Source organism: Grus americana, chromosome 6 (assembly GCF_028858705.1).
Source record: "Grus americana isolate bGruAme1 chromosome 6, bGruAme1.mat, whole genome shotgun sequence".
Lineage (NCBI taxonomy): Eukaryota > Metazoa > Chordata > Aves > Gruiformes > Gruidae > Grus > Grus americana.
In genome coordinates this window covers 40,227,621-40,246,871 of record NC_072857.1, presented here as the reverse complement: position 1 = coordinate 40,246,871, position 19,251 = coordinate 40,227,621, and the positions used below count along the sequence as shown (strand labels likewise).

General features: G+C 47.7%; 1 protein-coding gene across 6 annotated transcripts in view; it reads right to left on the bottom strand.

The window, feature by feature from the left end:
* COL6A3 (collagen type VI alpha 3 chain) overlaps positions 1–16,149 on the bottom strand; it is a 63,715-nt gene extending 47,566 nt beyond the window's left edge. Inside the window, exons 1-5 of one of the 6 annotated variants that reach the window (XM_054829516.1) lie at positions 15,759–16,149; positions 8,502–8,596; positions 7,632–7,780; positions 6,054–6,671; positions 1,573–2,175 (exon numbers count right to left, since the gene is read on the bottom strand). In XM_054829516.1, the coding sequence (XP_054685491.1) occupies positions 1,573–2,175; positions 6,054–6,671; positions 7,632–7,719 (1,309 nt within the window). In that variant the 5' untranslated portion in view covers positions 7,720–7,780; positions 8,502–8,596; positions 15,759–16,149. The remainder of the gene's footprint in view (positions 1–1,572; positions 2,176–6,053; positions 6,672–7,631; positions 7,781–8,501; positions 8,597–15,758) is intronic. The other 5 variants (XM_054829510.1, XM_054829511.1, XM_054829512.1 and 2 more) reach the window with 5 other exon arrangements.
* Between the last annotated feature and the right edge of the window lie 3,102 nt (positions 16,150–19,251).

Here is a 19,251-nt window from a genome sequence, read left to right as displayed (position 1 = left end):
TGCGCTGCAGGCTTCCAAGGCACCAATGTGAATCAAGCAGACGAGTCAAAATTAATTTCCGTGGACGCTAGGCAAAGGAAATTCCCTAAAGCTCCTTTGAAAATACCAACTTCTTCATTTAGCATATCCATCTATACATAGTTGCACAGGCTGATGCTACTGTAGTACCTTCTACAAATGAGCTGGCATTTCAAGTGAAAAATATGCAAGTGTAGATGAAACCAAATGTACCAATATTTTTAATCCTGCCATTCAAGCTGTTAAAAATCAGGGGGGCAGAAAAAGATGTTTTCCATTGACTTGCATGGGTTCTGGCACGCACATTTTAGCTAGACACGCACACTTCAGCTTTTGTAGATAAATATGGCTCTTGTGGGGTGCTACAAGCAAAACGTCTTTATGTTCTTTCCTGGAATAATCAAGGCAAGGTCATAAAATGATCTTTTAGGCAAATGCCTCCCTTTGATTTGAGCCACGGGATAGCAATCGTGTTTAGACACAGATCAGTGAAGACATCTGGAACACAGTTTTATATGTCAACATACATCATGAGTTGAACAGTATGTACAGAACTCCAGACTGGCACTTGGATCCCAAAAGTGTTTTTTGCATTAAGCGTGCTGGTAATTAAGTACAGCAACTCCAGCCTGGCCCTTCCAAGGGGCCTCCGAAATGTGACGTATTGTGTCTTTCATATAGCCCCGCCATCGGTAAATTTAACTTAGTCTTAAAACCATAGGGTGAGAAACTCTTAATCACCTACTTGCTCCATAAATCCAGGTATTCATTATTCTACTGAACCCAGGCTAATGCTAGTCCAGAACTAATGTCAATGGGGACTTAAGAGTCACAAAGTGACCTAAGTGGGAATATTTTCTTTTCCCATGGCCTCACGAAAGCTGCGAACTTTCTCAGCTTATGCATTGAAGGGAAACGTATGTTAGCAAGGTAGGGATTTCACTTTGGAAGAACTAAGGGGTGTTTTGCTTTCAAGTTCCACAACACAAAACCCTCTAATGAGGTTTCCATGTGGAATTTCACTCTTTTCCTAAGGATAGTGCACAGTTTCAACGAGGTACGTTATTTTACTGTATTAGCGAGCTGATAACTTCAACTCTGAAACAGGGATCCGTTCTACATCCCCGTTAGCTTCCCCAGTCCAATTTCCTTCTGATGACACTTTCAATTGACGTATAACGTAAAGTTATGTGACATAAATGTTTTCAGAACTGAACGTGCTGCAGTATTAACCCCCGGGGTGCTTAGATACCACGATGAGGATTATATGAGCTTTTTTAATACTCTGCTTGTGTGCCTTAAAACCCCATGCCATGCCAGTTACTGACACTAAACCTCACAGTTTTCAAAAGATAACCCACTGGGCAAACAAATTTCCGCACATTAGCTGCAGGACTATTTGTCTTTCCCATCATTCCTCCATAACCAGACCAGAGAGATGCATTGCAAAAATAAAAAAGTAAATTTTTTTTTTTTTAAAAATAAATAAGTTTTTAAAGCGTGCAGAAGCGCATTCATTCATCGAAATGCAACAGTCTAGAAAGGCATACATACCTTCAGTCACAATGGTTGGGGCCTCTAACAAAATGAGTCTTTGGGCCACTCCAACAATGTTGGGCAGTAATAATTCTCGAAGAGCATCAAGGTTACGGATATCCAGGGCAGTAAATGCGAAGCTTCCATCAGTAGCAATCTGCTGCAGCTCTGCACTGTCAGCATTCAGGACCCCAATGCTAAATGAAAATATACTAGCTTGCTTCACCGCTAACAAGCCCTCTCGGATATCATCACTAGACTCTCCACCACTTATCAGCACTAAAATCTGAGGCACCGCTTCCTCTATCCTGCTGCCTCCCGCCTGGGTGAAGAGGTTCTCCACCACAAACTCCAGTGCCGCACCGGTGTTCGCTTCCTCGCCACCGCGGAAACTAAGTGCCTTCACGGCATCCAGAACATCCGCTTTTGTGGAGTAGCTGTTCAAAGCGAACTCGGTTCTGGGTTGATCACTATACTGCACCACCCCAATGTGTATTTGCTGAGCTCCAACTCTGAGGCTTTCAATCAAATTTACAAGGAAATCACGTATGGCTTGAAAATTGACACTTCCGATGTTGTTTGATCCGTCAATAAGGAAAATAAGGTCAGCGGACTCTTGAGCTTTAAAAAAAGAAATGCAAAAGGTGAAAGCATTAAAATGAGTGATTACATGCGGTTGTACAGTGTTCTGACATGTTTCTTGGAAAACCAGTAAGAAACACGAAAATGAGAAAACAAAACACATGTTCACTGAGGAGGTGACGTTTGCTTCTTAGTTCTGCATTCTGATTGAATACGAGATCCCAGCCCCATCCCGGCACCATCCGCTGCCCATCAAGAGACGACGGCTCGAGCGGACGCAACCTGAGCTGGGGGCTGCAGTTACATGGGGGGGTCAGCGTTTCTGGCACACGAGGAGAAAAATCAGCAAAAATATATTGGTTTTTTGGAATCTACACCCATTCCATCAGTAACCGGTATCGTCCAAGTACTTTGACAGAGCCAAAATAAAAAGGTGGATTTTGGTGGTAATTCACTCTGAAAATAGTGGGTGAGGATGGTAATATTTGTGGGAAGCTTTCCTAATTACAGTCTCTTTTTTTTGGGGGGGGGGGGGGGGGGGGGAAGGAAGAAGCCACCATTTACTCAATACATAGAAAATTTCAGCCTCTGTTGCAATTCTGCTCTTTTGCTGGTTAAAAACAGTGGCTGAATATATTGGCTTCTTCCACCGTGAAAGATTATTATTTGAAATGCATTTGTTAGAAACAATTGAAAACGTTTTGGTTATTATTCTTGCTCTGTAACTCTTTTACCAGCTGGCCAGAGTTCACACAATGGTATTTGTCCAGCAAGCTGACCCACACGATTGTCAACCTGTGCCATGCAAACAGTACCTTGCATTAATTATTTTGCACAAAGATGAATTGATTATCAATAGAGGGGTCTGCTCCGTATTTTTCTGTATGGACTCTGGATATTCAATCAAGGAATGCAGAATCAGGTTAAAACAGGGTGATGAAATCAGTCATGACACAATTATCCAACTCTATTTGTTGTGACATACCCAGATGATCACAAGCATCTGCTGAGAATATATACACACCAGAAAAAACCCAAAAACTTTTCTATGGCATGAACATGGTTGTTGAGGGGGAAGCATTTTTTCCTGAGAGACTTACCGAAGCAGACCCAAAGTGCCCTGGTGTCTGCTCTTACTCCTTTTGCTCAAATAATTTTACCATCGATGTCGCCAAGAGCCGTATGCATGCAATAAGGGGGCGGGGTGGAGACCCCAAAGCATGCTCAATTGCTTCCATGCTATTACTCTCCAATCTTGATAAGAAATCAAGTTTCAGACCATTTGTAAATGACTGACAAGCCACATTTGGAAATCCCATCCAACTTTGAGCTTTTGAAAGCCAAAAGTGAAACCACTAGCAAAACTGACACCTGGTTTAGCAAGGCCAGGAATAAACCTGGAGTCTTTGATACTGACCAGTGGTGTTAATATTTTATATTTTTTCCTTTTTGTCATTTTTTAGTAAATGTTCTCATACATCGCAATGCCACCAAGAGATTCAAATAATGCCACAATTCCAGTGACAAAGGCAAAGACTCTCCAGGGCATCACCGCTTCCCTGGGCCAACTCAACAGCCAGCCTTGGCTTGGAGAACATCAACGTGATTCAGAACTGTAAAGGGCTCCGGGATTTGTTCTTCCATCATTGAGCCAAAATTTAGGGGTGCTTAGGGTTGTCTTTACTGTGCCATTTTCAGTTGGGATGTACACTTTCTACTTCATCATATAAATGAAAGGGAAATCTCAAAGCAATTGTACCCAGTGCTGGTTTAGATACCCTGGGCATCTTTTTGAGGAACGAGATTTCAAACACCAACGGGTGTCATCACGGCAGCACAGGTTGCTCCCACAGGAGAGAAAATACATGTGAAATGGATGCGTTGGATAATTTGTCATCACTGTAAAAAAAACTCCTTGTATTTCAGTGCACATTTATGGAACAAGCTGGTGCTGGAGAACGAGTGAAAGCATGCTTGTTACACAACTAAGCAAGGAGAGTCAGATGAGACAGATAGCTCAGATTTAACAAATACATCAGGGCAAACTTGGGGCTGACTTACATACTTACACTAGTCATCTCTGGGGACTGCCACAGACTGACAACTTTGGTACTCTATATATTGGAAATATTATGGGATTGGTTGGTTTTTTTCACATTTCTGTTTTATATTAGGGTTTATTTCTAGCATAATATCCATGGCAGTTTTATACATTTTAATGCTACATGGAGTTATCAGCTGAATAGCTGACTTCCTAAACTCCTATGCGAACAGTTATTTGTACCATGCTTTGCACGCTATGTATCGTCATGCAATGTTTAGGACCTGTAACATCTTTTTCCATCTTTAATGATACTCCGTAGATTGCCCATGCAAGTCACACACAGGCAAAGCTACAATAGTAGGATTAGCTTAAATTTGTATTATAGGGAGGGAAGGAAATGCTTGCAAAAAAATATCTTTGCATAGAAATGAACTTGGAAATGCATGATATACATGAAGCAGGAATTTGCCTTTAAAGCTTTTAAAGAAACGTCTGTGACCCCAGATATTTATATGCTATGGGGTTACCTGCTGGCATACCCCAGAGGAGGGCAGCCAGCTGCCAAAGACCGATTCCCCCTACTGATTTCAACAGGGAAGCACTGGGGTCCTTCACGGCAAAGATGCCCAAGAGCCACTGCAGTGCTGTCAGCAGGTTGGGTATAGCATTAATTTTCCACATATATTGACATGATTTTCTTAGAATCGGCGAACCTTGTGTCATCTTTCTGGGGCAGCTGCTTTTCCCTCCCTGTGGCTTTCACATGATCTGGATATTTGCCCTGTCAAGCGCTTTGCACAACAAAAACACACGTGAGCACAGTCTTTTGGTGTTGCTCGGTGTCATGCAGTGATGGAGAGCACCCAGTGGGGCTTGGCGTGAAGGTTAATCAGGCAAGACAACACAGGGGGATTAATGTTACACTGCCTCATCACACTGCTGTTGCCTTACGTCACCCCACAAGCTATTGACCTTCAGATGGAGTCTCAGGAATAAAAAGAAAGGTTTGATCTCTGGGACTTCTGTTTTGAAACACAACAAAGCTGCTCAGAAGGCCCTTTCCATACTGAAATTTCATAACCAGAGAAGGGACAGAGGAAGACTGTCTGATTTTTTTCCAAGCAAATCAGGCCCCCGGCTTGCAGTCAGTGCAGATCCGTTGAAGCCAACGTGGTTTGCAGAGAGGTTTCTGTTACAGGAAGGGTCCAGCACTCTAGAGGTGGAATCCATCGGCTTATAAAGAAGGCATTTGAGTGGCATCGCAAAAGGGACTCCAACCATGCACCTTCTCCAAGCAGATGAGGAGAGAGGTTAAGGGCCAGCTCAGGGATGGGGTTTCAGTGGAGAAGTTCTCCACCAAACTTCTTTTATTGTCTTAAGCCAAGAACAAGAGTTTCTGGAGTAGCACATTGCCCATCTCCCCCACTAGCAGCAAGGGGACATCCCACATGGCGTCCCATGGCCAGCAGCAACCTTCTCAGTCTCCAGAGAATTTTTGGTCAGGGCCTCAAAGAGTCACCATCACAGCCGGTGTGTTCATCCCCTATTTCCCTGCCTCAGGAGTGGATAGGATGGGGCAATTTAATAACTCTGCAGAACATCCTACATTTGCATTTTCATGCCATAGGTGCAAAAGGATGGCCACAACGGTCTGCTGCCCATCCAAGGGCTCCGGAGCTACCTTCTGGCAGGGATGCCAGCTCGGTCTGCAAATAACAGCACGCTCAATAGCTACAAACACGGGGCCACACGCTTCAAACCTTTGTTTTTAAACCTCTGAACGTCCATCTCAGTCTTGCCCCTACAAAGGCTTTAAACAGCGCAACGCCAGCAGATACCATGCTGATGGGAGCCATCAGCAGTTGGCCATTACCTGTGATGTCTTTAACCAGTCCTTTGGCCCCAGCCTTTTCTGGAGTCATGGATGAACGGACACTCGCCACTAAGTCTCCAACTATGCCGTGGAGAGCGGTAAAATTCTCTAGGTTGAAAAGGTGCATATCGAAGGGTTCGCTCGCTATTTCCTTTAACTCCCCTTCCACTGCATCCTGCACGCCGACCGCAAACATGTTTACACGGGCCGATTTAAGGACAGATGATGGCAGAGCCACATCATCCTGGGATCGTCCATCCGTTAACACTATAATAACCTGGGGGATGCCTTCACTGGCTCTGCTTCCAGCAGCTTTAGTGAGATGGTTCTCGATTAGGTACTCTAATCCTTTTCCAGTCTTGGTGCCTCCCCCCACGTAAGGCATGTTGGCAATATGGGACAGGACGTCTTGGGTAGAGGGGTAGGTATTTAACTGGAACTCTGTGTGGGGGTTTCCGCTGAACTGGACCAGGGCAAAGCGAAAATCATTTCCTCCCACATCTAAAGCTTTTACAACATCAAACAGAAACTCTCGAACGAGTTGGAAATGTTCCTTCCCAATGCTCCAAGAGGAATCCACTAGAAATATTATATCAGCCACGGCAACGGTTTTGACAGCTTTAAAAAAACAGATGGGGGTTTAGGATTTTCTATCGGTCAGCGCAAACATGCCGCCACCTCCTCCTCCTCACCCAAACGACCGACAGCCTCTTTCACATGGTGGAAGTGAAGCTTAGCTTCCCCTTATCGCCCACGGCAAAACAAGAAGCATTGGGGAAAAACCAGGCAGCCATCAGCCCCCCAACGCCATAGGCACCGGGGGGACAGGAGGGGACAGCATGCAACCTACCCTTCCCGGGACGGGGACGCAAGATGCTTGTCCCCTCCCGGACCCTCACCGCGTGGGTTTGGATGCCAGCCCTGAGCCAAAGACACCTGTGGCTTCACGTGTGAATTTGGGCTTGCTTGGCTTCAAACCATCTGTGGTCTTCTGGGAATTTTTTTTTTTTTTTTTTTGACTCGCTCAGGGCTTTGCTGGCTCCGTGGCGGTGCTCAAGGAAGAAAGAGCTGCTCAATTTAAGCAGCCTAGGTGCTGGCATGAGTTTTCCTTATTTTTCCTGCTGCTAACATCCTTCCCCACCCATGACACCAGCTACTGTCACAAAGACACCAGCGCCTCTTCTTAAAAAAAAACCCACCAAACAGCTTTTCTGCAGGTCGTGACAGCGCTCTTCTCCCTGCAAAAAGCCTTCCTACACATGCAAGGAGGGCATCACAGCTCTGCCCAGGAGAAAACCCACTTGGGGCCGCCCTGGGCGCACATCCCACACCCGTGTTCCCCACAGAGCATCCTCAAAGGCCAGCCACTGGCCAGCAACGTGCTCAGGAAGGCACCGCGCATGTTGGCCAAGGTCTGGGTCCAAAAGGACCCTCAGCTGAGCGGGAACTGCGGAGCAGAAAGTAAACCACAACGTACCATCGACATGCACGTTAAAAACGAAACGGTGCGAACGTCTCGGTGCAAACTAGCGGCACGTTCGTACAGGGGCGAAGTTGGATAAAGCAGTCCGGTCTTACCTGCTTGCTGCTGGGCACGAACCAAGCAAAAGCCTGAGAGTAGGAGGCAAAACATTGCCGCAAAGGGCAAATGTCGATGTTTCCTCATTTTGGTCTTTTATCTGAGTTTTCCTTTTATTCTCCTTGTTTCAAAGCACCAAACGTGAGACCTAATGGAGAAAGAGAAGTAGAGTGAGAAACAGCAGCAGTGCTGGCCAGGCATGGATGAGGCACGAGATAGAAAAGCCAAACCACGCGATTTTGCGATGCTTTTGTGGCACTTTGGCAGGAAAAAGTTACTTTAGTGCTGGCCAGATTCTCCTTCGTAGCAAGCGTTTCCTTGGAAGAGGAATCATCGCTCACATAGTTAGCATTTAATCACCCCTGCAGACTTAGATGGCTTTCTCCTTGCCTATGCTGCCCAGGTAATACCCAATACATAGGAAAATGGTCAGCCTAGGTTTCTACCACCAATGATGGCCTCTCACCTGTCCTCCTCACCCATGGATGACCAGCTGAAACATCTTGGCCAACACATTCTCTCCTACTGTTGCCCTTTCTTATTTTATTTTATCTTATCTTTATTGTCTTTTTTTTTTTTTTTTTTTTTTTACAAACAGCATAATAATAATTGCCCTGAACATCCCTCTCTGCCTCAACTCACCTTTTCAGCTGTCCTAAATATACAAATGGAAATTTAATTACTCCAGACCCAAGTGAGCCACATGACATGGCTGTACATCAAAAAGCCCCCGGACTCCCCCAAGCTCACAGCCCCAGGGGTGGAGTAGCCCACACCAGCTGATCACATTTTGGAAAGGCACCAAGAATAATATTTTATGTGTTGGAGCCAAAAATGTAATTTATGGAAGTTTCTTATCTGTGATTCACCTGGCAAGTCTTCTGAAATAATGTCTCCTTCAGGAAAGCTGTGTATCTGTTGTCATAGAGATCACCAATTTATTATTTAATCTTCATTTTCAAGCCTACAAAGCAGAAACCATCAAGGCTTGCTTAACTGAGAAAATATCCTCCCAAAAGGGAATGCAGTGATTTAGTACTTTTCATTCCCCAAAAGGGGCTCAATTACTTGAACAAGCCAAAAGTAAATCAAATATATCAAACCATTAACTGGGTCATCATTAAAAAAAAAAAAAATCAATTTTCTCATCACCATCCTTGCCAACTCCATCAGTCCAGAGAGCTATGACCAAATCAGGAGCCAAAGAGGGCTGGGGGGAAGCCCAACCCCTCTTTAAGGAAAGCCATGGTAGTTACACAGATGGCCATCGTTGGCACAGCCTGAAACAGAACCAGGTGCTGGGAATTACAGAGAATTGGGAAATAAACATCTGAACAGCTGATCCCTCTTCCACTGACGAGACAACCCTCAGGGGTATGGGGCTGGGGCGTCAGTGGAAGGGAGGGGACAACCTCTACCTTGTTTCCCAAAACCCAATCCTGGCACTTGACTGGCTCCCTGCGAGTCAGAGCTGGGTTGGGCTCTGCTCCTCCACGGGAGATGGGGTTTGCAGCAGCGTTCACTCTTCCAGGTGCTCCGCATGGCATTTCTGAATGAGTCGGGCAAAAGCTAGCCCCTGTCTTTCCCCCCACATTTGTGTAGTATAATAATAATTAATAATGCTCACACCAGGTGGAGAGACATTTAATGGGCACCCAGAGCCAGCAGCTAGTATGCAGCATTAATTAAGATGTGATAACTCTTCCCTGTTATTGGCAACTCCTCGATTTATAGAGGCAGCTGCTGCTGCAGCCCAGAGGTATCGCTATCATTCATAAAAAGTCTAAAAAAAAAAAAAAAAAGTCATCCTTGTTAGCTGGCACCCATCCATCCCCCCGGCTATCGGAGTCCAAGCCAAACCTCAGAGTGCCTCCAGCGGGAGCGAACCAGCTCGGCTGGACCCTGTCCCTGATTTACAGCTTGCTCCCAGAAAACCTAGGTACACCCAAAGGACACACGGGGAGGGCAAAGACGCGCTACGCTTCCCCACGGGTGCAGGGTTGGCCACGGGCGTCACTGCGGGGTTCATCCCCTGAGCACACAGATACAGAAAGGTCCCAGAGCTGAGGTTTGCAGAAACCAGCCGTCCAAGCCCACCAGAGCATCTCCTCTCTGGGCAGAAGAGGTTTATGGAAGAGCTGCAAGGTTTTTTTGAGGTGGGCTTGCCTTGCAGTATCCATTGGGGGTAAAAACACCGCTAGCAATGAATGAAAAAAGTGGAATAAAATGCACGCTACAGAAAAATGGCCCACTACAACAACATATGCCGTAAAAGTGCTAGTATTTCTTTTCCAAAATGCAGGAAGTTATGTTATCCTGTTTATTAGCTGCTGGCGTCCTATCCCTCTGCAGTCCCAACAGCTGGGGGTGAACAGACCATCAAGATAAATCAGTGAAAATTAATGTCTTGCCAGCTAATAAATGACAAGACCAAAGCAAACATTTGGGTTTGGGATTTTTTTTTTTCTTTTTTTATTTGAACATTGAGAAGCTGCAGAGAGTCTTACAGGGCAGTTTCCACCCAGGAAACAGAGCAGAAGGGAAAAGCAAATCTCCCCGGTGCTATGAAACCTCCCTCTTCCTCTGTGGAAGCTTCCTCCGTATTTTTGGTTATACGGAAGCAGAGGGACTTGTTCATCAACAAGAGATAAGCTTTAACATCACGCTTCCCCAAAGCCATCCGAAAATCACGGGGACTGGAACAAGTTATTAGAAGGAGACAGGCAGCAGAATCTTGCAGGAACAGGTGGTTGATGTCTCTTAGGGACTGATAACTTGTGGAAAAGAGGAACATTTAAGCACAGGTGTTCCTGATCAGGGTTTTCCCTTATATCCCCCCTCCACAATACCCTTGTTAGCAAAGGAAGAGGAGTGGGGGATGCAGGAAGGGGTGGGTGAGGAGGTGCCCTTTCTGTAGGGGATGGCCATGGAGGAGGAGAAACAACAGCAAGGACAGAAGGTTGGTTTTTTTAGAAGTAATATGCTTTTTGGGGGTGTTGAACCAAAATTCTGTTCAGTATCTGGTTTGACTGAGCCACCAGTAAGTCACTGACTCAGTGGGAGGAGCGGGTTTAAGGCAGTAAATGATGTGATTTGGTTTTTTTTTATTGTTTGGGTGTTTGGAGGTCCTGGCTTGGCTTGCCTTGGTGAGGCACATCAAGTATCCTGCTTTGCTTAACATGCTCTTGCTTTGTGTCCTGAGCTACCACTGGTCACAGAAGATGGAGGTGGCATCAGCTTGCTGGGGGTGCAGGATAAAAATAGAGATGTGAATTTATGTTAATTCATTTTAATTCTTGATTATGATTAATACCTGTCTTGCAACTTTATTTGCCTGAATTGTTGTTATTTTCAATAAGGTGATTTCTTCTTGGTTTTTTTTTTTTTAATGGAGAGTTCCTTGCAGTTCTGAGGAGTAAAAGCTCTGGTGGAGCTTTTGGTATAAATCCTACAAGCTGGGGGGGAAAAAAAATACTGACTAACCTAACTACTGACTGTCCTTAGGAAAGGAAAGCACTTTCTGGAGCTGTTAAGAATTAGCACCAAAACCTGGGGAGCTAGTCCCTTAATAATTCATGTGCTAAAAGATTAACTTGTCTAGTTTTCAATAATCTGAAGTTTTTATGTCTGTCTAGAGTTTATATAGTGTGTGGTGACCTCTTAATATTGCAGTATGTCCTCTATTTCATCAGCAGATATACATCTGTTACTAATAATGCTTTCAAGAGGCAATAATTTCTACCGCTAATGCAATGAAGTGATTTCCTTAAATATTTTCCCCAGCAGCTATTTTTTGCTTATTGCATACTTCTCTGTGCATGAAGTTTGACTTTTAACATTATTTTTTTATTTGGGTGGATGTTTCGAATTCACTTTCTAAGCAATCCTTTGCTTGTGTGTGTTTTTGCTAGAGCATAATTAAAATAAAATCTGTAAAAGTGCAAAGCAGATGAGTAGATTTTTTTGGAAAAAAGCAAAACATAAAAGGCAGGAAAAAATCCTACAGCTGTTACATATCACTTTGATTCATTACATATGCCTCTCAGCTGGGCAGGCTGGCTGGCTTTGAGAGGGAGGAGAAGTATCTACGGCTTTGGTGTGAATAGAAACGCGATGTGTGTCGTGTCTAGAAACGGATGGGTGCAATGGCAGGTAGAGGGAATAATTAATGTTGTTGCAAAATACCTCTTAAATCTGAATTCTCAGCTGGGCAGTGCTTCAGGCACTGATGCTATCTGTGGCGCTGGACTGTAGGAGAAAGCAGTTGGATTGCCCAGCTTGAGCTGTTGGAGTTTCCTGTGCTAGCGTTTTGCAGTTGTTGATGTGTTTCTTTCCCTCAAGGCTAAAGGACTGAGCTGGGCAGAACTGCCTCCTGGGGCGCGAACAACCAGGAAATCCAAAATAAGTGATTTATTCGTGAAATGCGGGCCGTCACGGGGAGATGAGCAGCCTTTGGGAAAGAACAGGGGACCCAAACTGAGCGAGGCTGACAGAGCAATGACTGCACGCTCTTCTGGGGACAAATAGCCCATTTTTGGGGCTTGGCTTTGGGCAGCCTGTGCAGTTTTGCTAGCTGGCACAGCCAGGGACCTGTAGGACTCACTGCCCCAGACCAGACGCGTGGTCCAATTTTCCTGCCCAGCCCCAGGGGCATCCCCCCTGCCCAAAAAAAAAATTTGAATATAAGCTTGCAAAACAATTGCAGCCCTAAATCCCCTTGTGCCTGTGGGGTGGGTCATCTTGCAGTGGGAGAAAGATGCGGATTCGCACCTGGGTTGTAACAGCTTCTCTGCAAGGGGAAAAGGCAGGACCAGAGGGAGGGCAAAGCGTCGTCCCGCAGATGGGATGCTGCGATGCATTATCATCAGACCCCTCTAAACATCTGCTCTGTGGGGATGACGGGATCAAAACCAAGGGGCCTTTCCATGCCTCGTCATCACCCTGTTTCCCAACGAAACTCCTCAGCCTGAAATCCCCTTGACTTGGCTGTTCTCTGCGGCGTGCGTTTCCCTGGGAGGCAGCAGCGAAGCCGTGAGGCTGCAGTAAGCCTTGCCAGGGGCTTGAAAGCGGCCACCGGCCACCTGGAACAACTCTTTGCAGCCCCAGCGGTGGGACGGACAGCCAGTTGTGGCTGCGGAGCAAGCAGGGAGGAGAGAGAGCTCCCGAAATCCCAGCACGGAGCCGTGGTGGCACAAATCGCCCTCTGGAGGCGATGCATGCTCCTCTCTCAGCTGGATGAAACCCCCCTTAAATTTCTCTGCGCTTAAGAGCTCTGAGCTGGGGGGAGAACAGTAGCCAAAAGCCCCTGCCAGCAGTGATTTGGGTACTTAGGAGGCTAAATGCCGTGATTTTCCCCCCCTGTGAAATAGCTCAGCCGCCTTTGAAAAGGGACATAAGTCTCCCAAGCCTCTGGGCACCTGGCCACGTCTTCATCATACAGCACCAAGTCGCACCCGGCCGCGCAGCCCTCCAGAGAAGCAAGGCTGCTTCTAGAGACCTGAGATGAGCCGTATGGGACAGATTCTGAATTTCTTCACGGCTTTGAGGAGTTGAGCGGAGCCGTTTCAATTTGTACCGGCTCTCTTTTTGAGAGCTGGTTTCCATCAGTGCTGCTGCCATCTGTCATCGATGGCACTGGGGAGGTGAGGGTTGTTGGGTTGAGGGCTGCTCCTGGAAACATTTCTTCCTACAAAGGTAACCTGAGCATTAAAAGCAAACAAGCCTAAAAGGGTGGAAAAATCTTCCTGCTTTTGCAAACTACTTGAGCTCTGATTTTGAAACCCGGTGTTCAGGAAAGCAATGGGGTTATGTTGCATTTATATTCTACCTGGGCAGGTTCCCTGGGTGCTAGCATTTAATATGAATCACATATTCATTTCTGTTCTTACAAGCATGCTGTTGGCTCAAAATCTGGTTGTTTTCTTCATCTGAAGACTGAGACTAAAATAGAGTAGTTAATAAGAGGAAAGGGAGTATATGCTAAAAAAAAAGGAAACTCCCTCAAAGATCAATGACTCTTTATGTATAGTAACCTAAGCCTCCCAGTGCCTCTCCACCCAAACAAATCGGCTCCTTAATGTGGAACACAGATCACTTAAAAAGGTGGAAAAAGTGATGGGCACGCGGAGCGGCGAGGCTGACCGTGATTCACAGCGGAGCGCGGGCATGCAATGCCACCCGCAGCCGGCCCCGCTGCTGTGCACGCCCAATGCGGGTGCAGGTTCGTCCCTTTGCTGCAAATCAAATAGATCCAGGCTGGGAAAACACAGCCCAAGGCTGGCAAGACCCTGTAGTTACCAAAGTTTGCACTGATGGAAGGAATAAGATGTTCCCTTCTGTTCCCAGACAGGCACGTAGCAAAAGTTAGGAGAGGAACAACAATTTTTTTTTTCTCCTTGACATGTGGGAAGACAGCGGGGGCTGGCTTAGCTCACCCTGAAATCGGGGAGGTTAGTCCGTTTGAATGGAAAACTGTAAAGATATTTGAAAAACTAGAAAGGGAACCGGGCAGACTGCTGAAAAATGGAAAGGGAATGAATGATGATGTGGCAGCAGCAAGTGTGCAGCCCTGCACTCCTATCTTAGAAATGCCATCACACCCCTGGCCAGGGTCAACCTCTCTGCAAAGACCAGGGTGGGAGGAGGGTATAAGTTTGGGGATGGAAAGCCTGTTTTCCTGAGCTCTGGGAGCTGTCTTGGTATCTCTGTTACTGCGAAGTCGAGGGATGGGACTGGGGACATGCATAGTTGTCGGCTCTGCCACTGCTTTCCTACACAACCTTGGAGAAGTCTCCCAGCTCCCTGCAACAGCCTCTGGCTGGAGACATCTCTCTGGCTTCCACAAAGCTCCCAAACTGGGTGGCTGTGCCCCAGAAACAGCACTATATAAGCACAGTAATTATCCAACCATAAATACCGATGCTTTTTTTTTTTTTAAACCAGTAAGTAATGAGGTAAAGCCAGAAGTTTGAAAAATGCAGCATTCCTCCCCTGAGAGCATCCATGAATCATCACAGCGACCCAAAATGAGCTGAGAGTTTCCCATTGCACCCACTGGAACCAGCGTGGCTTTGGCCACCTCCGCTCCAGCCAGTTTTTTGGCCCCTGTGCCTGGTCAGGAAACCAATTTGGCCCCAACCCTTTCTCGCCTTGGGCTCTGGTTGGGAAGGGAGGGCTTTGCTGAGCCGAGAGGGACGGTGGCGGGATGTCACCGCGATTAGTCATAGCCGCCCCCTCGGCAAGAGCGTCGCTGCATGCAAAGCCCCGGGGAGCCAAGGGCGAGTGGGGCTACAGGGGGAAAGGGCTGGGAGAGGCAGGAGGGAGCAGGGATGGGGGAGGTGGGTCCATGCAAGGCAGGAGAGCCCTTAGGGGAAGAATATCTGATGTTTGGCCAATTTCTCTCTCCATGGGTGACCATGAAGGTCGTCCCTGGAGCCACAGCAGTGCCGGGCCACCCTGGAGCAGCAGGGACGTTCCCAGCAGAGGGACCTGCGTGGGGTGGAGAGGCTGACAAGCATCTCTGGCCTGTTCATCCTACCTTGCCTTGAGGCAGGAGGGGCGAGGGTTGCTATCAAATAACCCCCCAGCCCTGGGGATGTGCCTCGGGAGCAGGAAAGGGGCAGCGAGACACCCCCTTGCAGGGTCCCATCGTACACCCACCTCCTTGTGCCCCAGCAGCTCCCCAAACCGCTCCGTTCCCTCCTGGGGCCACCCACCCACTGGTCCCTAAGGCATCCTGCTCCCATCCCACCAAGCCGCTGCTGCCGCAATTTCGAGGCATCAAAGGCAAATGCTGTCCCGCAGCAGCAGAAATACTCTACTTGGGGGAATTAAATTTATTTACTGTGCTGGTGGGAGCAGGAGTGTCCCAGCGCACCTGTGGTGCGTGGGCTTGGGGAGGGGGCTCCCGGTGTGAGCAAGCCGGCTGCGTTGCTCCGCTTGTCTAAGAGCAAGATGAGCCCGGGAGCAGCCTTCCTCTGAGGACACCACTTGGCGTGTGGGACGGGTTTTGTCCAAAATTCCTTGACAAGTCCGCAAAGACTAACACCCTACGGAGCGGGGGGGGGACGCAGCACAGCAGCTGCTGAGCCTGGGCTAAGGGTTCCCGCACGGAAAGCAACACTTACCCCTGAGCGAACCCAAAAAAAAAAAAGTTGCTAATTCCAGGATTTTCCGCTCCGAAGCGCTTCTCACCCTTGCTTCATGGCGTGTCGGCGCTGCTCAGCCTTTCCGGTCCCCGCTCGCCTTGCTCGGTGGGGTGCAAGCACCAGCAGAGCCAGGGAAATGAGGGTGCGCTGGTCCCCGCAGGACGGCCACTGCGGGTCTGAGCAAGGCTGGAGGAGGCGGCTGGCGCGGGAGTGCTGGAGGGCCGGGCGATCCAACGCCACAAATGGGATCCAGATGGTTGGTGCTGGCTTTCTCGGGGCTGAGGTCAGAGCCGCTCATCACATGCGGTTCCACCCCCCCCCCACTCCCCCCCTTCTTGGGGGACGCCTCCGTTCTGTGCGGCTTCCCCTTCCCGTGCTGGCCCCGTCGTCTCTGAAATGTTTCTCCCTGTTATCAGCAAGAAGAAATATATATAAGTAGGAAAAAAAAAAGAAAAAGCCCTGCAGGGTCCCAGGAGCTGGTTTACCGATGCCTTTCAGTCGGGAAAGGCTGGGCTTGGATGTTTGCAGGAGCCAGGACGTGCCAAGGACTGTACCAAGTTACGCAGGGCTCCGGCAAAGCGCCGTTTGGAGGTGCTCAAGGCTGCAGAAAGCTCAGCCTCTCCCCCTGCACGGTTACAATCATCGGCACAGGGGGAGAGAGTCACTTCTTAACGCAGTTTGGTAGTTATGTGTAACAGCGGGGTTCGTTTTTTTTACCTGCCCAGATGGGGAGGAAGAAGCGTTGGGGTGTTATGTTTATAGCATAACTTATAAAGTTAGTCCTCTAGCATAAGATTAAATATTTTAAAATACATACAGCTTAGTGAAAGGTTTAAAGTTTGAAAGGCAACAAATCAAGTCAGCAAGTTCCTGACTGGTGATTTTATTTTTTTTTTTAAACCTATGCGCTAAAAAAAAAAGTACCCTTAACCTTTTATTAGGCAAAGCCTATCGGGCAGATTTAGGGGCTAATTTTAGCCCCCTGCCTCAAGTGATGGCATGTCGCTGCTCGGAGTTAAACGCTTCAGTCTGGACTGTGCTGTGTTTTGCAAGAAATGATGGTATGGAAATATGAATTCTTATCTCTTGCCCTTATTTGGGTCCATATAAGGCTGGAACAGAGTTGGTGTCCCTGGAATCAGTCAAATTCTCTTCATTTCGAAGGGGGATTTATGATGTTTGCTCTAGGTTTTGTGCTGTTTGAAAGACTAGCCACATAAAGAAATAGCTGGAATGCTTCAGGAAAGCGCTGAGCCCTTGAACTGATGCAATAGCTCGTTTTAGAAATGGTGCTTGGCTTGGCACTCGTGGAGACTGAGTGACGACCTCGTAGAGGGATCCAGCGCAAACATCCCCAGCCGTGTGCCCAAAAGCAAGCAGGGTGTCATGTCTCACCCCGCCAAAACCTGGTGAGCTGGAGCTGAAAGGCAAGGGTGTTCCCAAATAAGAAACATGCCTGGCAAAAGGGAGCTGCTGCTGAACAAGGGATGGGGGAAACAATGGGGTCTGCTGAAAGCAATGACACGTAATGGGGTCTGCTGGGCGAGGACGGCTGCTGAAGGGTACAATACCTGAAACGGAGGTGCACTACGTTGGCAGAAGCACCCAAACCAAAGGATTTTCCTTCTGCGGTGGCACGAGCATCCCGGTCAAGCTGCGGCTCATGGCCGTGGCTGCTGCTGCCGGTCTCCCGCCAAGCGCGCGGGCGATGTGCTGCCCTGCGTCCTCTCCCGCCTTTGGGCTCGCAGGCTCACACCTCTCCTGTGCGTCCCAGTCCTGCTGTCGCCTGCAGCAAGAATTGCGTCCGGCCTTTCCAGTCTGTCGCCACCAGTGGAAACCGGTATGGTTTGGTCATGAGAGCTTAATAGCAACTGGGATCTGTGTTGCCGTTAGTTCAGATCACGCAGAAAACCCCGATTTCTGAAGGTTGAGAGGAAGGAAAGCAGGAAAACAGTTTGAAGCAACTGAAAAAAAAAAAAAAAAACCAAACCCGAATTGTAAAACACGGGGAAGCTCCAGCTACCCCAGGACAGTAGGGAAATCAGCCAAGACAGAGGATTGGAGGTAATTAATGTAAAATATTGGCAAAACACAATGACCTGCACTGTATGCCTATCACAGTTCAATTGAGAACATATTTAACTCGGGAGTTAGTATTTATTCTTTTTGCGATGCGGACTTTGTTTTAATATGGTTTTAATATTGAAGTGACTTTTACCAAGTGCTCCAATAATTAAATGAGGCTACGAGAGGTCTTAAATTCCCATTGGATTGCCTTTATGGCTGTAGTAACCAAGCTGAAAGGTTTTCCTTTCCAAAAAGGGGCTTTGTAGCTGGCGCACGGCGGGGGAGCAGCCAGCCAGGATGCTCAGGGTGTTTTGGGGTGGGGTTATTTTCTTTTTCCTTCCACTTATGATCCTTTCCAATTCTTCTTTTAGCGGTTCTCTCCCTCTCATATATATATATATATATGCTGGTGACCCCCTGCAAAGTACCACAGCAGCGATGGGGGACGTGGGCAGGTCCTGACTGCGGCTGCTGTGACATCCCCGGGGGAAAGCAAAACCCTCGGGGAAGGGGTGACATCTGCAGGGATGGACTTCTTTCCATCCCCAGACACCAAACAAACCCTCTCTGATAATTAGCAAAAGACTGAATCACGTCGTGTTGGTGATTTCTAGCGATGGCTGGGACTAAGTTTAGCAAGATTTCCTCCCTGGTATATTAATAACTAGACGTGATTAATGCTATGAGTCAGGAAAAGGGTTTTGAGGAATTCTCTTTCCACCCACGATAAAAAAAAAAAAACCAAACCAAAACTATGTGCTCCTTCCTTGACCGAATGCGAAGGGGACCTTGATGTACCTCCCATCCCTGGAATAAGGGCGTCAGCTTGGGACCCATACAAAAATTTGTTGAAACAGGCACAGTGGTGACATCTTGCAGTTCTTTTCTGCATGTGGGGGCACTTCAGCTGGGCCACTTCTACCCCCGATTGAAGAAGTGCTCTGTGAGTGTCCCCTGCATGAGTCACATAAGCCATGGCTCCAGGTCACAAACATGCAGGGACACCCAGGAGCATCCCGTCACAGCTCCATCCTCGAGCTCCATCTGCTGGCTTTTTCTCCAGGGACTCCCTGGGCATCCACCAAACCCAAGGTCACCTTCCTCCCCTCAAATAAAACCCGTTCCTACAAGACAAGCTCACTGCTTGCTGTGAAATTAGTGGGTACCCCAAAACCTGAGGGTTGCTCTGCCCTTTCTCCATCACCAGCCTGAGCATCTGCACAGCAGCATAGGGTCTGGCCGTGGCCCTCCCAGCCCTATTTCAAAGAGCAAGCTCTTTCTCCTGCTCGCCAAGCAAGGCAGAGAGCTGCTCCGCTAAAACAAGGGCAGGGTTGCAGACTGCCTTTTCGGTTTGCTCGCAATAGATGGTTTTCATTACTTCTAAAGGATTTGCCGTTGCTTTCGT